Below are 15,843 nucleotides of genomic sequence, written 5' to 3' on the forward strand. Positions count from 1 at the left end.
TTTTCTCCTCTCAAATTGCTTCTTTAAGCTTTGTCATTTCTTTTACAGAATTATATTTTATGTGAAAAGTTTGGATTTGTGTAAATCCTGATGCTAAGTTTATGTTTATACATGTATATGCATAATACATTTAAATCCAACTGACCTAAAAAAAAAGAGTAGCACTTTTGTCAAGTTCAGCATGAACGTTTGTACTGCTTAATGATTTATTTGTAGACTGCAGTTTCTTAGTGCCTTCTATTCTTTTAAACTAAGATACAGATCTTCTTTTATACCTGCTTGCTAAAGGGGTCACCACAGCCAATCATCCGCCTCCATCCAACCCTATCCTTTGCATCCTCCTCACTTACTCCGACTACCCTCATCTTCACCTTTGTTTGGTCTTCCTTTAGGGCTCTTTCCTATTAGCTCCAACCTCAGTGTCCTTTTACCACCAAAATCACTGTCCCTGTTCTGAATGTCTTTAAATCATCTCAACTGGCATCCCTGTATTTATCTCCAAACATCTAACCTGAGCTGTCCCTCTGATGTTGTGATACTTGATCCTATCCATCCTAGTTACTCCAAAAGATAATTAAGAGATAGATTAAGTACACAACATACAAACTACGTTATTGTTTCACTTTTTGTCAAAACAAAAAACATGGTATCGGTTTTCATCCATGTTGGGGCTTGTCTGAAATATGACTTATTAGTACTTGTAGTATTTTTATTTAAAAAAAAACACCTCTCTCACTAGGCCTGCACAATATACCGCAAATTTATCGTTATCGCAATATCCAGCTCTGCAATAGGCATATCGCAAAAGACTGCGAATATCGCAATAAATTGTAAACCCAAAATGTGTTAAAACAATCTTATGGCAGCTTGATGCTTTTAACGAATCAAATAAATCCCTTTATGCTTTGACCAATCAGATGGACGCCTTCCCATTGTTTACCAATCAGATGGAGGCCTATTATGTTAGATGTTTGTCACTTATGTCGATGAGGGTCATTTGGAGTATAATTTTAAACTGTTGCAATGAAATGGGAATGATGTTTTTGGCATTTTTCTATTTTTTTATATACCGCAAATTATATCGTTATCGCAATATTAATCTCTAATATCGCATATCGCAAGTTTTCCTCATATCGTGCAGCCCTATCTCTCACCCTGTGTGTGTGTGTCTGTGTGTGTGTGTATATACATATATATATATATATATATATATATATATATATATATAAAATATATATATATATATATATATATATATATATATATATATATATATATATATATATATATATATATATATATATATATATATATATATATATTTTTTTTTTTCTCTAGCATAGAAGAAGACCCATCTGCTGGTGGAATAAAATAATGTGTGTGTGAGTGATAATGTATCCAGACCACTGAGCACCCTGCAGCTGTTTGTCTCAACATGCAAGTCATCCCTGCCATTACACCATTAAACGTTCTCTTTTAAGTAGCAGATGGATGCTGCACAAGCCTGAAACTTTGTCTCGACTCAGGTTTAGGAGTTCTTTCAATACATCTAACAACTGTATCCAGAGGCAAAGCAGCTGACTTGTGACAATGACAGTTCAGTTGAAAGAATAGTGGAAAGACATCAGTTAAGTCTGTTCTACATGCAACTGCACATATTCCCGAAATTGAAGTGCAAATAACAGCAGTTTTGAGATCAAATAAACCTTTTTTGGTGGGGTTAGGTGGCAGTACAAAACCTTGGAAACTGTAATTTTGTCTGTAGAGGCGGTTCACTTTGACATTAAAGACGTGAAAGTGTTCATCTTTGAGAATCTGCACTCATCATGTAGCCTTGAGTTTTAGCCCTATTCACTGTTTTACCTGTTAGGTATGAGGGAATCTTGTAGAAAGTTCAGTGTTAAAGCTGAAACCTTGGGTCAGCAATCTAGTGATTTCCTTCTAACCACATTATAGCCATTAGTGGCTCTCGTTGCTTTTCACGTGTCATATGAAAATAGGTCAATTTTTTTCCCTGTGTGACTCACCAGCTCTTTCTTCTTTTGTTTTATTCTTATTAACCTTAAAACATTTATTCAAGAGGAAAAATGGCTTCAAGGATCATGAGAAACTTGGTTCTCATTGAGTGCATTTTGGTGTTTTCTTTAATGCGGATAACAATAGTGTAAGGAAAGATTTGCCAAAATGTTCCCATCAGTTTAAATTGATCTGTAATATTAATATTAAGGGGATGATTAGGGGATTTAGAAAGCGTTAAACATTTGGAATTATGATGTTAATATTTTAGATGCCACTACAAAGCAAAAAAAAAATTATTTTGACTCGTTCATTACTAAAAGATGTGAGTCCACGTCTCAAGTTAAAAAACTCTGACACTTAATGTAATTGTTCTGCCTTTATGCTTTTGCAATTAATCTATTTTTAATGCATTGGACAATTTTTTACTTGCAAATTGTTATTTAATTTTGTTACGAAGTTGTATAATAGGTAAATAATAGAGACTTCCGGCATTATGAGAAAACTGTAATGAGACCCTCGACTTTAATGATCCCTTAGTATAATCTATATCACTTGTTTTTATGTTATTTATACATCTTATTACTACCTCTTACGCTTAAGTAAGAAGCATAAATCTGCTAAACAATGACATGTAAGTGTAATCCCTATATGATATCAATCATTTTGGGTTATGATTTTGTTGGCCAGATGTCAGCCAATTTATAAAAAACCTAACAGGTTGCTTGGCAACCCTTTCTTAGTTTGCCTATTAAAAGAGATCAAATGGAACAGGTCTAGCTGAGGTCAGGGCCATCAAGGTAAAGATCTTTTTTCAGAGTGTGTATGTTTGTTTCAGTGATGTTTTAATTTATTTCTTCATTTTCTCTCCATTTTTGTACTACATGATTTCTTGGTCTGACAATTTTCTGCCAGTTCTTTTGGATTAGATGGTTGGTAGGGTTGTGTACACTAAAATAGAAATAATGTCAGTTTTGACATTATTTCACCCAGGCTTGGTGCTATACACTTACATTCTTTGGAAAGGTTTGTTAATACATATCTGGAATATTCACTTTTCTTTGTTCGCCCTTGTCTGGCAAGCTGTAATGTTTAGCTTATGAATATTGATACATGAAGTGTATATTAATGACCCTTGGTGACCTTAACCCTATCCTTATTGGCTCCCTGGTGGTATCTGCAGACTCATGAATATTAATCTAGTTCTGTAACCTCCATTACCCTAATCTTTGCTGTCTAGCCTCCCAGAAGGACCCGTTGTCATGGTAACCTCTTTACTAGGCTCTTCCAGACCAATGGTGGGAAAAAGTAGTTAAAAACGGACAGAAAATGAAATTAAACAAAATATTTTGTATGTGCCATATGAAAAGCTGCCATTGTACTATTGTAGTACTATGTACTAAAATTTGCCTGGCAGTAATTTTCAGAGTTGTCTTTTGTGCAATGCAAACTTTAACATTTAGGATTGGTTTTTTTTAACTATCATGGTACAATGTCTTAATATTGTGTCTCTTAGAAGTTGGGTTCCCAGGGTCCCTTCACGTTTTACAGAATGGAGATTCCTCTTAAATAACTGTGGGATACAAGAACTCAGTTACCTGCTAAGTGACTACCACTTTTCCAGTCCCAAAAGGACCAACAATCAATAGTTAATTTAATTAAAATAGTATATTAAACTGCACAGTAAAAGAACAAAAAAGAACACAGAATTAACCTAGACTTCAAATGTAAAATAATGGGGAAATGAGTTCAGACTGAAAAAGGTTGCTCAGCCAGTTCCCCTTCAAAGAAATACACAATTGTTTAATCTACATCTTGCACCACACAAAGTCCCTAGGTCATTAACCTGGTACCAACTGAAAATGATGGATGGGAAGGTTATAGAGAAAATAATGAACACTTGCAAGTCTGGGTCACACATACGACTTGCTTCATAACTATTGTTCTTGATTAAATGGTCTGACTATTCCGTTTCTTACAGATGTGGACGGCAATGAGGACGGTGGGCCCAATGGTGGTGTTGAGGAAGAGGATGGCTGGTTTGGGAATGCCTCCGACACACGCTCAGAGTCTTCATCTTTTGGAGACACCCAGGATGAGCTCCTTCTCCATAGGGGCCTGTCTCCTGATGAGCAGGCTGAAGTCAGTGTTGGGTCTGGGGACCACGATACTTGTGGAGGTGAAAGCTCTATGGGTTGCCCCACACCTGTTCATCGTGCCTCTTTGGAACTTCTTGGCTTGGATGGGGGTGCATTCTCGGCCCAAGACACACTCTCTTCAGTGGTATCATCACTTTATGGTGAGGCAGCCTCCCGAGCTCTTGGGAAACCTCTTAGTAGCAATCTGCGCCGCCTCCTAGAGGCTGGGTCTCTCAAACTTGATACTGGCGAAGTCCTTGGTCGATCATCTAGAGGAAGTGCAGGGGGAGAATCCCCCCCAATTGCATTAGCACCATCTTTGACCCTCTCCCCATCATCTCATCATGCCCAACAGCTAAGTGCTCTTGCCCGAAAACTGGCCAATAATAACAATAGTGGTTCTGCCTCACCAGCCTCCTTGGCACCCTCAGTCACAAACATTAAGCAGGAGCCCCTTGACCCATTTAACTCAGTCACCCCCAGCAATGGCAGTGGCTTTGTGTGGGCAGGTGTGACAGATAAGTGGCCTCCAGCCACTTGCTCCAACCCCTGCGGCTCCAGCCTGTCTCCAGATTCTGCAATCCAAAAGTTAAAAGCAGCAGCCAATGCTGTGCTTCAAGACAAGAATGCTGTTGCTTCGTCTTCGACAACATCTTCCTCCTCCACCTCTGCCTCATCTGCAGTGCCCACCTTGGGCGGGGGTAGTCGAGGAGACGATATGGTGCGCTTTGATGCCTTCAACTCTCCGTTTAGCCCACAGTCAGCTAGCTCTACCCTGGCTGCACTTTCCAAGAAAGTCAGTGAGAGGAGCCAAGCTTCATCAACAGCCAGTGCTGCCTCTGACCACCAGGCCTCAGCAAATTCCTTTCTTTCGCTTGTGTCAATGACGTCCTCTGCTGCCTTGCTCAAGGAGGTGGCAGCAAGGGCAGCGGGAAACCTGCTGGCAGAAAAGAAAGAAGGTTCCCCCCTGGCAGCTGCGGGGGTCCTCCAAGAGGATGCAAAGCCCCTGCTGGATATGAACCGGAAAGCACCGACGCCATCTACACCCAACCAGAATCTAGAGTTGCTGCTGCCGTCCACTCCAAAGGGCAGGGGCAAACCCAACAACCAAGCAGGTGATCTAAATGCATTTTACAGAAATGTTATATGCATATCTCTCATTATTGTCAAATGACTGTTCATTATTTATTAGAAAATGGTTGCACCTGCAATGATAACCACCTGGCATGGCGTTAGTGCATTGGGGCAGTTAGCATGCAGTTGTAAAGGACATTGTTGAACAGCTCTGGCTCAAAGGGTAGCAATTAAATTGAGCTTATGTTCATTTGGAAAGATGAGAAAATGGTATACTGAATTATTTAACAAGCAATTTAATAATTAGAATCAATTGCACGTGACTACAATAAAAAAATATACATTTTTGCATTACTTCTCACAGTATTGGCATCAGAAAAACAACTCTGAACTTCCATGACATGTTTTCTCCAGTTTTGTAATAGTTTTGTTTTCACCTCACTGGCGCTGAAGTAGCAAGTTGTGCAGCTTCGGCTTAACTGTCAGTCGAGCAGAGAGCATAACCGAGAGAAAACAGCCCTGGCTGGCCTTCTAGTCTGGGAAATGGTCTGTGGGCTCAACGGGGGGTTCCGACTGAGACCTCACTGCCTTCCCAAACCATCTCGTTTGTGCTCAGATGTGAGCGCTGCCAAAAAGGGGCCGTCAGTGTGTGCACAGCACAGCGGGGAGCCCTGGAGTCCATATCCATCTCAGTAGCCTCCTCCTGGCTTCAGCCCCCCTAAACAGAGCCCTCTGCACTGATCAGCACAATAGACTTAAGGCCAAACACATCATAGTTTCCACTGACTGGAGACAGATGCGTCCTCGCACACTTTTCCATTTTTTAGTCTGTTTCTCCGTCTCACTGTTTTACTTGCAAATGGCCATGCAGCACAAAATACAAGGATGTGCAGATATGTGAACATGTAACCACAACAAAGGTAAACACAAAAGATTTCATTGTATCACAGGGACACGGCTTTACTCTTACTGAGCATGTGTAAGGCATAACTAAAATGCTTTCCAAGAGATTGATGTGCTCTTTTGAGGGATTGTGTCGCAACCCCGCCAAACCTAAAATGGCTGGATCAAATTGACTTCAGACAGATGAGGCAGTCGATGTAATATTCTGTGATCTGCATGCTAAAGAGGGGGGTCTGCTGTAGCCCAGCGTGCAGTCAAGGTCGAGCAACGCTGTAAAAATGCAGGTAGTTGTTTGGTTGCCAGACTGAAAAATCTGACCTTGATTATTGACTACCATGTCCTGTTTTATTGTCATGCCTCTAGTTAGAATATAAAAGTGTCATATACCATATTCTGCACTTTGCATATTTATAGCTTCCTTTTTTTTATGACGTGCTTGTAAAAGAAAAAAAAGAAAAAACTAACTGGGGTTTTTGACGAAATGTTAGAAACTTGCAGAAACCGTTTTTATTTTTGCTTTACACACCTTAACTTGGAGTAGGCAAGTCCTTTCTGCATCTCTGCTAGGCTTGGAGAGGTTGGGCCGCAGATGGCGGTTTATTGTTGCAAATAGGCAGTTTCGAGGTTTTACACCTCAGGTCAATGAATGGCTGAGCACAGTAATTTTACCAAACACTGATTACCAGATGTTTTTCAAGGAACAGCACTGGAATACTTATGAAGCCATCCTGACAGCCCCTTGTAGAATTTGTAATGCAATCATGCCTCTTTCTAATAAGACCAATTAAACAGTAATGAACACCGGATATGAATCCAACAACAATAATCGAGATACTAAAACATGCCTGAGTTCTTTCATTTACTTTTCTACTGGTTAAGGTGGCATTTTCTTTCATAGGTTTCATTGTGATCATCTATCTTTCTTAACTAAGGTTTAGTTTATGTGTAAAGGATGTTTTTCTTTTTTTAATGGTACAGATGTATTTCTGGAAAACTTGTTCTGAAAACTTACAGAATGTCTTTGTTAATGTTTAACAGTGTTCTTTGGTTCCCTCAAGGCTCTCCTGAGGATGGTGGGAAGCCATTCCAGTGTCCGGTGTGCGGACTGGTCATCAAACGCAAGAGCTACTGGAAGAGACATATGGTCATTCACACAGGCTTGAAAAGCCATCAGTGTCCACTGTGTCCCTTCCGTTGTGCTCGCAAAGACAATCTCAAGTCTCACATGAAGGTTTGACACTTTGACTTCTTTAAATTTGATCCAAATAACTTCCTGAGGCTTATGCTGCGTGCACACCAAAAATAATTTGCATTGTCAAATTCATGTTGGATGCCTCTCATCAAATTCCATGCTCAAAGCTTGATAAAAAATGTGTTCATAAAGATGATGATGATCCAGACACGTGTGGGAGGAGCTACTGCTAAGTGTTTTTGCCTCATTGTTACATGGAAGCATTGATTGTATTTCTCCTTGACAACGCATGGAACACACAGATGATGTTGAGTGATCAGGTTTATTTACGGTATTTTGAAGAGCTCTACAAAAGCATCAGATACTACATCTCCATGTCTGGGTTCATGAGATCCCTCAGAGACTCTCTCAGTAAGGTGAGCTTCACCATCTACTGCAGGAGCTGCGTCTGAATGACTGCCGCTTTGAGTGGTACTTCCATCTCTCTGTGACCCAGTTTGATGACATGCTGTCCCGTTTTAGTCAGAGGTGGACAAAAGAAAAAATAGAATAGAATTAGAGTGCCCTTTTTATTATTGTCGCAACAGAAAAAATCGATATGTCATCAACATGTCACGGGCCAAAGCTGAGTCCCTGATTTGTTGGCGCGATGCGTATTCTTTGCCAAAGTTCAGATATTTGAAATCTGGAAGCGCCATAATGCCCAAATCGCATCGCGATGCCCAAAATGTGCTGGTGCCAGGCCGATGCGCCACACCCCACGCAGCTTTAAAGTTGTACTGGAGTTCCACTATAGCTGCTGTAATATGGTTGCAAACACTTCATTTTTAACTCTTAAACCTGTGCTTTCATTGCAGGTACATCAGCACCAGGACCGGGGCGAGACATTTCAATGTGAACTTTGTCCCTTTACCTCCTCCCGACACTTCAGCCTCAAGCTTCATATGCGGTGCCACCAGCACTTCCCCCGCACGGACGTCAAGGTGAAAGAGGAGCTTACCACCGACACTGAGGGCGAGGGCTCCCTGTTGGGTGACAGTGGTTCCACAGACCCAAGAGCGACGCAAGTGTCACCCCTGACCTCGGACATCCAGCAGGCAACGTCCTCTCCCGTCGAGGCCTCTGGCAATCACGTCCATATCAAGGAGGAGCCGCAGGAACGAGACCTGTCCGTGCTGTCCCCCTTTAGCATGTGCAGGGACCGTCCCAGCAGCAGTGCTAACTCTCTGGACATACCCGGGGTTGGAGTTGGTGTCAGATCAAGTCCGAGTGGTCCAACCGCGGCTTCTCTCTTCAGCCCCGACATCACTACCAAAACAGCCACTGACCTGCTTATGAAGCTATCAGGTAAAAAAAAGATTTTTTATACAAGTGAAATATTTTCAGTGCTTTTGATTTCTTTTTTCCATTTTTTTGTTTTACTTACCATAATGCAAGTTTAAACCTATAACTCCAAGGTTTAGCAGAGCAAATAAGAATAAATGAAAATGTTTTGTATTACTTAGGAAAAACTAAAGAGAGACCACAAATATTTTTCAGTTAAAAGACCTGGAAGAGATTTCAGTACTAAAGTACTAAGAGAAAAGTGATGACTAAAAATAGAACAGAACATTTCAATTGCTTGTACAGACAAATGACATTTTAATACATAAAAAACAAATAAACAAAACCTCTTAATAATCTGTAGTTAATTTAACATAGTTCTCTTATGAATTGCATTTTTATTAGAATTATTTTAACATTTTTACTGTTGAGAATACAGTCTTGCTGATGTGGTTATTCTGAAATGTTCTGCACTCAACAATAATGTACTCAAACAGTAAATATGAGTTAAATAAAGAGTATAAACTGCACCACATTCTATCTAACACATAGCTGCCTAACTGTTTTTGATCTGAACAAAATGTTGCACGTGCCTTTTGTTTCTGCATGGGCTCGGTCAAAACCTGCTTCCAAATATTTCCCATGGGGATGATAAAGAAGTGGGTCATGGATTTTTCCCAAACTATAATTACTTCAGAAGCGCCTCATGATTTCCAGCGAAGAAACACAACCAGGGATCTGTTAAAAGTTTTCTTCTTTGCTTTTGAGGGAAAATAATCTCAATCTCTTACATAACTCATTTGTCTCACCTTTAGTTACTGTTGCCCTATTAATGTGTGTACCTTTTCAAGTACTTCCATTCATTAGGATGATTATAATCATCCGATTGTTATGTTCACCTTTAGCGGTTGACACACTCTCTTGCTGAAGCTCAGTTCATGGAGGGTAGCACTGAGCCCAGAACGACCACAACAGTTCTATGGCGTCTTTCTTCTGTCATGATGTTAAGCTCGATAGAAATGTTTTCTTACAAGCTGATTGCAAAGAACATTTGCATAATTTAGTCAGCGCTTATCAAAAGATACAGCCGCAATAGTTTCCATTGTTTCTCATGTAAAAATGTTTGCATGTGCGACCAATTAACCCACAAACGAATACAAATGCAAAAGCCTTTTAGATTATGGCATAATTTGTGTACAAATTTATGTATGTGCAAATGTGTTGCAGTAAGTTAAATACAAAATAGTACAGTGTGTACATTATCTACTGTATGTAAAGTAGCTTAAAAAAGTCTGCCTTTTATCATCTAACGTAAACTACAGTGTACACATGTTCATATAATTTACTTTGTCAGCACCGTGCCATTAATCTTTGAGGACAATGACAAGAAGAGCCTTAAAATAGAGCTCTAACAACTTTTTTTTTTTAAAAATATCTTTCTTATCTTCAAAGCATATTTTCAATTCCCTGCTGTTTCATGATAAACTCGTTTGATTTGCGTTATGCAAATCCTATATTTGTAGAACACTGATTTTTCTTTTGTGTGCAACCATGAAGACCAAAAAGAGAGCCTTTGCCCTCATGCTTTCTTTCAGTAGATAATGCTGTTACAACTCAATCTCACTCCTGAATTATAAGAAAGATGTTGCTGATAATGTTCAAAACAGCAGCTGCACTGTAATATATGGATATTTTTTTTATTTTTTTCACTGAATGGGAAAACAAGATGGGAGGAAGGGGTAGATTAAAGTTAACTCTTTAAAAAGCTGTCACCTCCATCTGTTTTGCTGCTGTCCTACAACTTCAGGGTAGTAATTGAATGTTGGATTATTATTTTTTTTAATTGTTTACACTGTTTCTAAACGGCTCATGATAGCTGCCGGTTTTCCCCCTTCTCTGCTGTCAGCCTCTGATTATCTCTTCTGAAACAGTTGGAGTTTAAATGATTTGCTCAGGGGCACTTCAGCAATAGTTGAAGGAATTGCTTTCTCCATCCACATTCTGTTGCTTGTTTGGGACCTGACAACGCATAACCTCTAGACATTTTCCCGCTGCCAACAAATCCCATCATCAGTTTGGAGGGGTTATTCTTCCTGACAATTGGGAGCAAATCTTATTCCTGGAGATGCTATGGGAGGGGGGGATATAAACAGAAAGTCTTTGGATAAACAAATAGAATTAAAGCTTTATTTTTAAAGTATAAAAACAAGATCGTTTTTACAAAACTTCTTCACTTATGAAAAGTGAATTTGCAGAAGAGGTCATGTGTTATATCCTCAAATTATCTTGCCTTTTAACGCGTTAAATAAATACGCTTTGCAAATATGCTGTTGTCAGGTATGCCAGGTCTTACCATGTTTAGATGCTTCTTACAATGTTGCAATTCATGAAAGGATGAGCTTGAAGATAGTGGCAAGATTGATGGAAAAAGGTTGATCGAGGTCAAGCGCCAGGGTCGAGGCTACAACTGCCACTCTCCCACTTAATGCTGTGTAATTAGATTGAAATCTTGAGCAAGGATGGAAGTAGGGGGGGGAATCCTGGCAACATTAGATTAATTAAAAATTTATGCATAATTCATAATTAAAAAGGAATTCGTAATTTGAAATGATTAGCGCCCTGAGCGCCATCCCGTGACCCTGCCAAGATGCGCGGGGACTGGGCCGGCTTAGTTAACTCCCTCACATTCTCGCACGTTCTGGCTCCACATGGATGCCCTCTGAGTGCCAGTCACACTTCTCTCTCAGACTGCACAATCGAGCACAGGCAACTCCCAGAGGAGCCGCGACGGCTACTTCCAGGTCCGGTGTGAAGTGGTGGACATCTTAGTCAGGACATCGCTCAAGAGGAAGGAAGAACATTAGAAAAAGACAGGGGATGATGTTGAGTTGGAATGCATGACTACATGACTACAGCCTCTTATGAATAGGGGTGCTTTGATCACAAACTTTTCTTTTGGTTGGGGGTGTGGAGTCACAGAAAAAGGGTGTAAGTAGTGAATAGTGGACACCGATAATGGTATGAAGCATGAGGGAGGCAGAGGGGATGAAGTTCCTCCCAGGACCTGTAGAGTCAAACCCAAATTGAGATTGTACATGAACATCTCATCGCTCCTGCTTTCCCTCTGCTGCTTCAGTGCTGCTAGGTGGGGAGTTGGGTCAAAAGCTCCAATGGGAATTTGAAACAAAACAAAAAACAGCGACAGCAGCTGAGTGAGACAGAGCAAGACACCAAAAAGGGGCTGCGTTGAGTTCCCCAGACATTTGGAAAACGGTGAACTCTTCCTGACCTCTGACATAATAAGCCTATCATTTTTAGGAGCTGCTCTGGTTTCTATCGAGTGCTAGACGGATACTCTATGGGCTGTTTTTTTATCCTCGTAAACCGACACAACCGTCAGCAATCCACGTTTTGATTGAGAGATGAAAGCCACCGAGGCTCTTTTATATGCACAGACCCTGCCCTGTGCCCAGCCAACCCTGAGTTAATAATGACACTGGGCATTGCACCCCCCCCAAACGCCACCCCCACCCCTGCTGCTGTGACACAGGCACAGGGAGCTTGACCCCAACTGGGTGTGAATAATTGGCATGCAGAGGATTGTGGGAGGTGTTGCGTCTGTCACGATGTTTCTGCAGTTGTCTTATTTATCGTTCTTCCTGGGAGAATATCTTTCATGAAGCACTTTGATTTATGAGCGTGAAGGGAAACTGGAATTTCAATGTTGTAGGCAAAAGAACACAAGTATATTTTTTAAATGTCATTGTTTTTCGCATTTCTTTGTGCCCTGAAAACATATTTTTGATCTGTTAAAGGCAAATGTAATCACGAAACTTCTCAAAAAGTAACATTATGGTAAAGTCTTTTTCAAGCCTGGTTTGGTCCAAAGATTTTTATCTGTAAACACCGAGATTGAATGTGATATGTCCTTTGCTTCCCAGCTCAGCATGAGCGGACACAGGCAAGCCTTTTGTGAGTGACCTCTGGTCCATACATCCCCACTGCAGCCATCAGTATCACTGTCCAGTGTGTAGCACACTGTCAGCTATTGTTGGTTCTCAACCTTCCCCATGAAGCCCTGTGTTTTTTTCCCTCTTCTTCTCTCTGAGAACGGCAGCCAATTGTCAGAGGGGGAGCAGGCTGGCGTGACAGAGGTGGAAAGCTAATGAAGTTATTTGACGGCAGCCCTGGCCGCAGAGCTAGAGGTGAGGTGGAGTGGACAAGCGCCTGGCAGTGAGACGGATGAGGCGCAAGAGAAAAGAGCAGCGAAGGAGAGAGAAACAAGCAACAGTATGGCGATGAAAGTGGCGCCGGTGGCAGGTGTCAGAAGGGTGTGATAACATGGAGACAAACTGATAGCGTCGCTCGCCGCGATGTCGGAGCAGCCTCGCCGAATCATGCACAGAGAGTTTGGTTAGCACATAACCGCACTGCCAGGAAGCTAACACAACAGAAGCTCAGTCACCCAGAGATGCCCATCACCGCTGCAGATCTGTGCTCAAGTCACAACACGATCTGCCAGGGACACAATGCTACTGTGACTGTGAAACTTTGACAGACAAAAGGCCAATGTGTAAAGTTAGTGTTGTTCTCTGGGATTGTTCTTGAGCCACCAGAATGTCAAAAGAAAATCTTGGCCACCGAAGGAGACGGGCGATGGGCAGAGGAAGAAATTGAGAAACGTCGAGCGTGTCTCTGTTAGCAGCTTATCAGCAGCTCAGTGAGAATTTTCAAGTATGCGTACTGTTTCACTTGCAGCACAAGTAAAGAAAGAAACAACAATTTGTGTGCCCTCTTGGTTCTATGTGCATGTAGACGTGTATTTCCGAGGCCCTGACCAAGTGCGGTGTCCCTGTCTGATCCAACATGGCCCAACATGCTTCTAATTAGAGGACGTCCTTCCAGGTGCTGACCAGGTTATACTTAGCTTACCCGCTGACATCAGACAGCGTGACATTTCCAGCTGGTGCTGTGTTCGACCCTGCGCAACTGCCCCAGAACTTGAAGGTCACTAGCCCTCCGTTCCCTCCACCTTAGCTTCCTGTCCTCTCCCTTGCTAAACATTGTCTTCCTTTCGCCCCATTTAGTAGCGCCTTCACCTTGATGGGATGGCGCACAAACATGGCATCTTTTAGGGGGTCAGAACTCCAGAACCTGTCCCCTTTCAGTGCCCTCTATCCACTATACTGCAGGGTTTTTTTTGGGGGGGGGGCACAGATCATCATTAATCAAAAGGAGCAGAAGCAGTGGAGATTGATGGGGCGGGCAGGGGGCAGCAGGCCTGTGGTGGTTAGAGATGTTAGGTGTCATGGTAGGGTAAGGAGCAGAGCAGTTCTCTGCTGGGGCCAGAGAAGACTGGACAGCAGTCTGCTCAACAAGAGTGATGGCCTGCCTCATGCTTCTATACATGCCTGTTTGTGTGCTGGCTGGGCCTCATGTGCTCATCTAAATGCACACTTTGTGGCCGTCAGGAAGCACAGATTTTCTATTAGGAGTCTTATGCCTGTTTGAAATCTAAGGGTCAAATCTTTGTCAAATCTGTCAAGTAACAAATTTCGTATATTGTTCAAAAATAAAAACAAAAAAGCTCATAAACCTCCACACTTTTCTATTATTGCAAACAAACATATCACATATCACAGGGAAGTAATGAAAAATTATGAAACCGGTTGGAGGTAAGAAAAATGAAAAAAACTGCTGTTTTGTGCAAAAAAAATTATTTAAGGAAAAAGAATAGTGAAATAAACTTTTAAAAAGAAAAAAATAGTAAATGCTAACTATATAGTATTTATTAATAATAGTACTAAAATGAAGTAAAATCCTATTAAAAAGCAATTTCTAAACATAGATACAAATATTTAACAACTATTGAAACAGGGCCAGGTGATAGATTACTTAAAAAAAAACTGTTCAATATTTACATAAAAAATGGTTTAGGATGTTTTTAAAATAAAATGAAATCTGATAAATATGAAATGTCAAACCTGTTAAGACATTCCAAAATGTGTTTTCCAATGAAAAAAAAAAGAATTAAGAATTTGCTTTGTTCATACAATCTACTTATATGCACATATTATCCTTACATAAATATGTTTTTAGATGATTAATTTGGAAGTGAAGAACCCCCCCCCCCATAAAAAAAGATAAAAACGACATTGTCAAAAAATATGTAATGTTGGTGTGAAGTAGTAAACCTCGTTATGCTTCCTGTGTCACAAATAGATCTCATCATGTGCAGAAGTGATGATTAATTTTAAGATTATATTTATACATTTTTGTTCATTTTTAAAAATAATTCTTAAAAACACTCACCAATGTAAGCTAAACCCCAATTCCTTTCTTGTAGAACAGCTAGAAAAAACATAAGAAATATTCTGATAAACACAAGAAGCTCTTGCCCTGCTGTTCTTTTCTTGGCCACTATTGGAAGATCCGGTATGTCTAATTAATTATTCATCCAAGGCGAATTGCATGTGGCCCACTTTCTTCATTCATTTTATTTTATTGATGTGCCACTAATTTACATTTTTTTTCTGAAGATGACTTTTGAGCAAAGCCCCTGATTTACTTTTTTAAATCATATTCTTACCTAAAAACCACAGAGATGCCAGATAAGAGTTACTGATGATTGATGTTGCTCTAAAACAAATGATTTCATATTGTCATGTTTAAATCGCGTCATATGCTGTATTAGGCCTCAGTGGGTAAATTAGCATGCAGTGGACTGATAAAGAAATTCCCATGGAAGTGCTCCATTTTACCAGCAAAACTTAGAAATCCTATAATTTGTCGGTTTTCAATTTAATAAGCAGTTTTAGCATGAGTAGGTTTGGTCTTCGATTCACATTTTGATTATAATCAACACTGTATTTCTTCCATTGAAAATGGATGTTGTGCATAGAGTTTCATTGTTTCAACAGTCTTTTTGGGACATTTTTTTGCGCCTTTCACTGACATAGCAAGCCATATTTGGACATATTTGGTTTTAATTTGCTCATCCTTAAAGTCCCACTCCGATCATCGCTTGATCTATTTCAAAAGCGTTTCATGTGGTCTTTTGTTTATGGTTAGGGCATTTTAAGGCCAAAATCACAAAACCTGTGTCATTTTCCTGGACACATTTTCTACAGAACAGAAATTTTAATTGAAATTTTTGAGAAGTTCAATTTATTAGAAATGTATTTGGTCCTACATTTG

General features: G+C 40.4%; 1 protein-coding gene across 1 annotated transcript in view; it reads left to right on the forward strand.

Moving 5' to 3' along the window:
* LOC101173608 (zinc finger protein 827) overlaps positions 1-15,843 on the forward strand; it is a 70,533-nt gene that overhangs the window by 21,002 nt on the left and 33,688 nt on the right. Inside the window, exons 2-4 of the mRNA XM_023957617.2 lie at positions 3,998-5,269; positions 7,190-7,362; positions 8,181-8,670. Of these exons, the coding sequence (XP_023813385.2) occupies positions 3,998-5,269; positions 7,190-7,362; positions 8,181-8,670 (1,935 nt within the window). The remainder of the gene's footprint in view (positions 1-3,997; positions 5,270-7,189; positions 7,363-8,180; positions 8,671-15,843) is intronic.

The sequence above is a fragment of the Oryzias latipes genome, assembly GCF_053564925.1.
Source record: "Oryzias latipes strain Hd-rR chromosome 1 unlocalized genomic scaffold, Olatipes_Hd-rR_3.1 chr1_Y".
NCBI lineage: Eukaryota > Metazoa > Chordata > Actinopteri > Beloniformes > Adrianichthyidae > Oryzias > Oryzias latipes.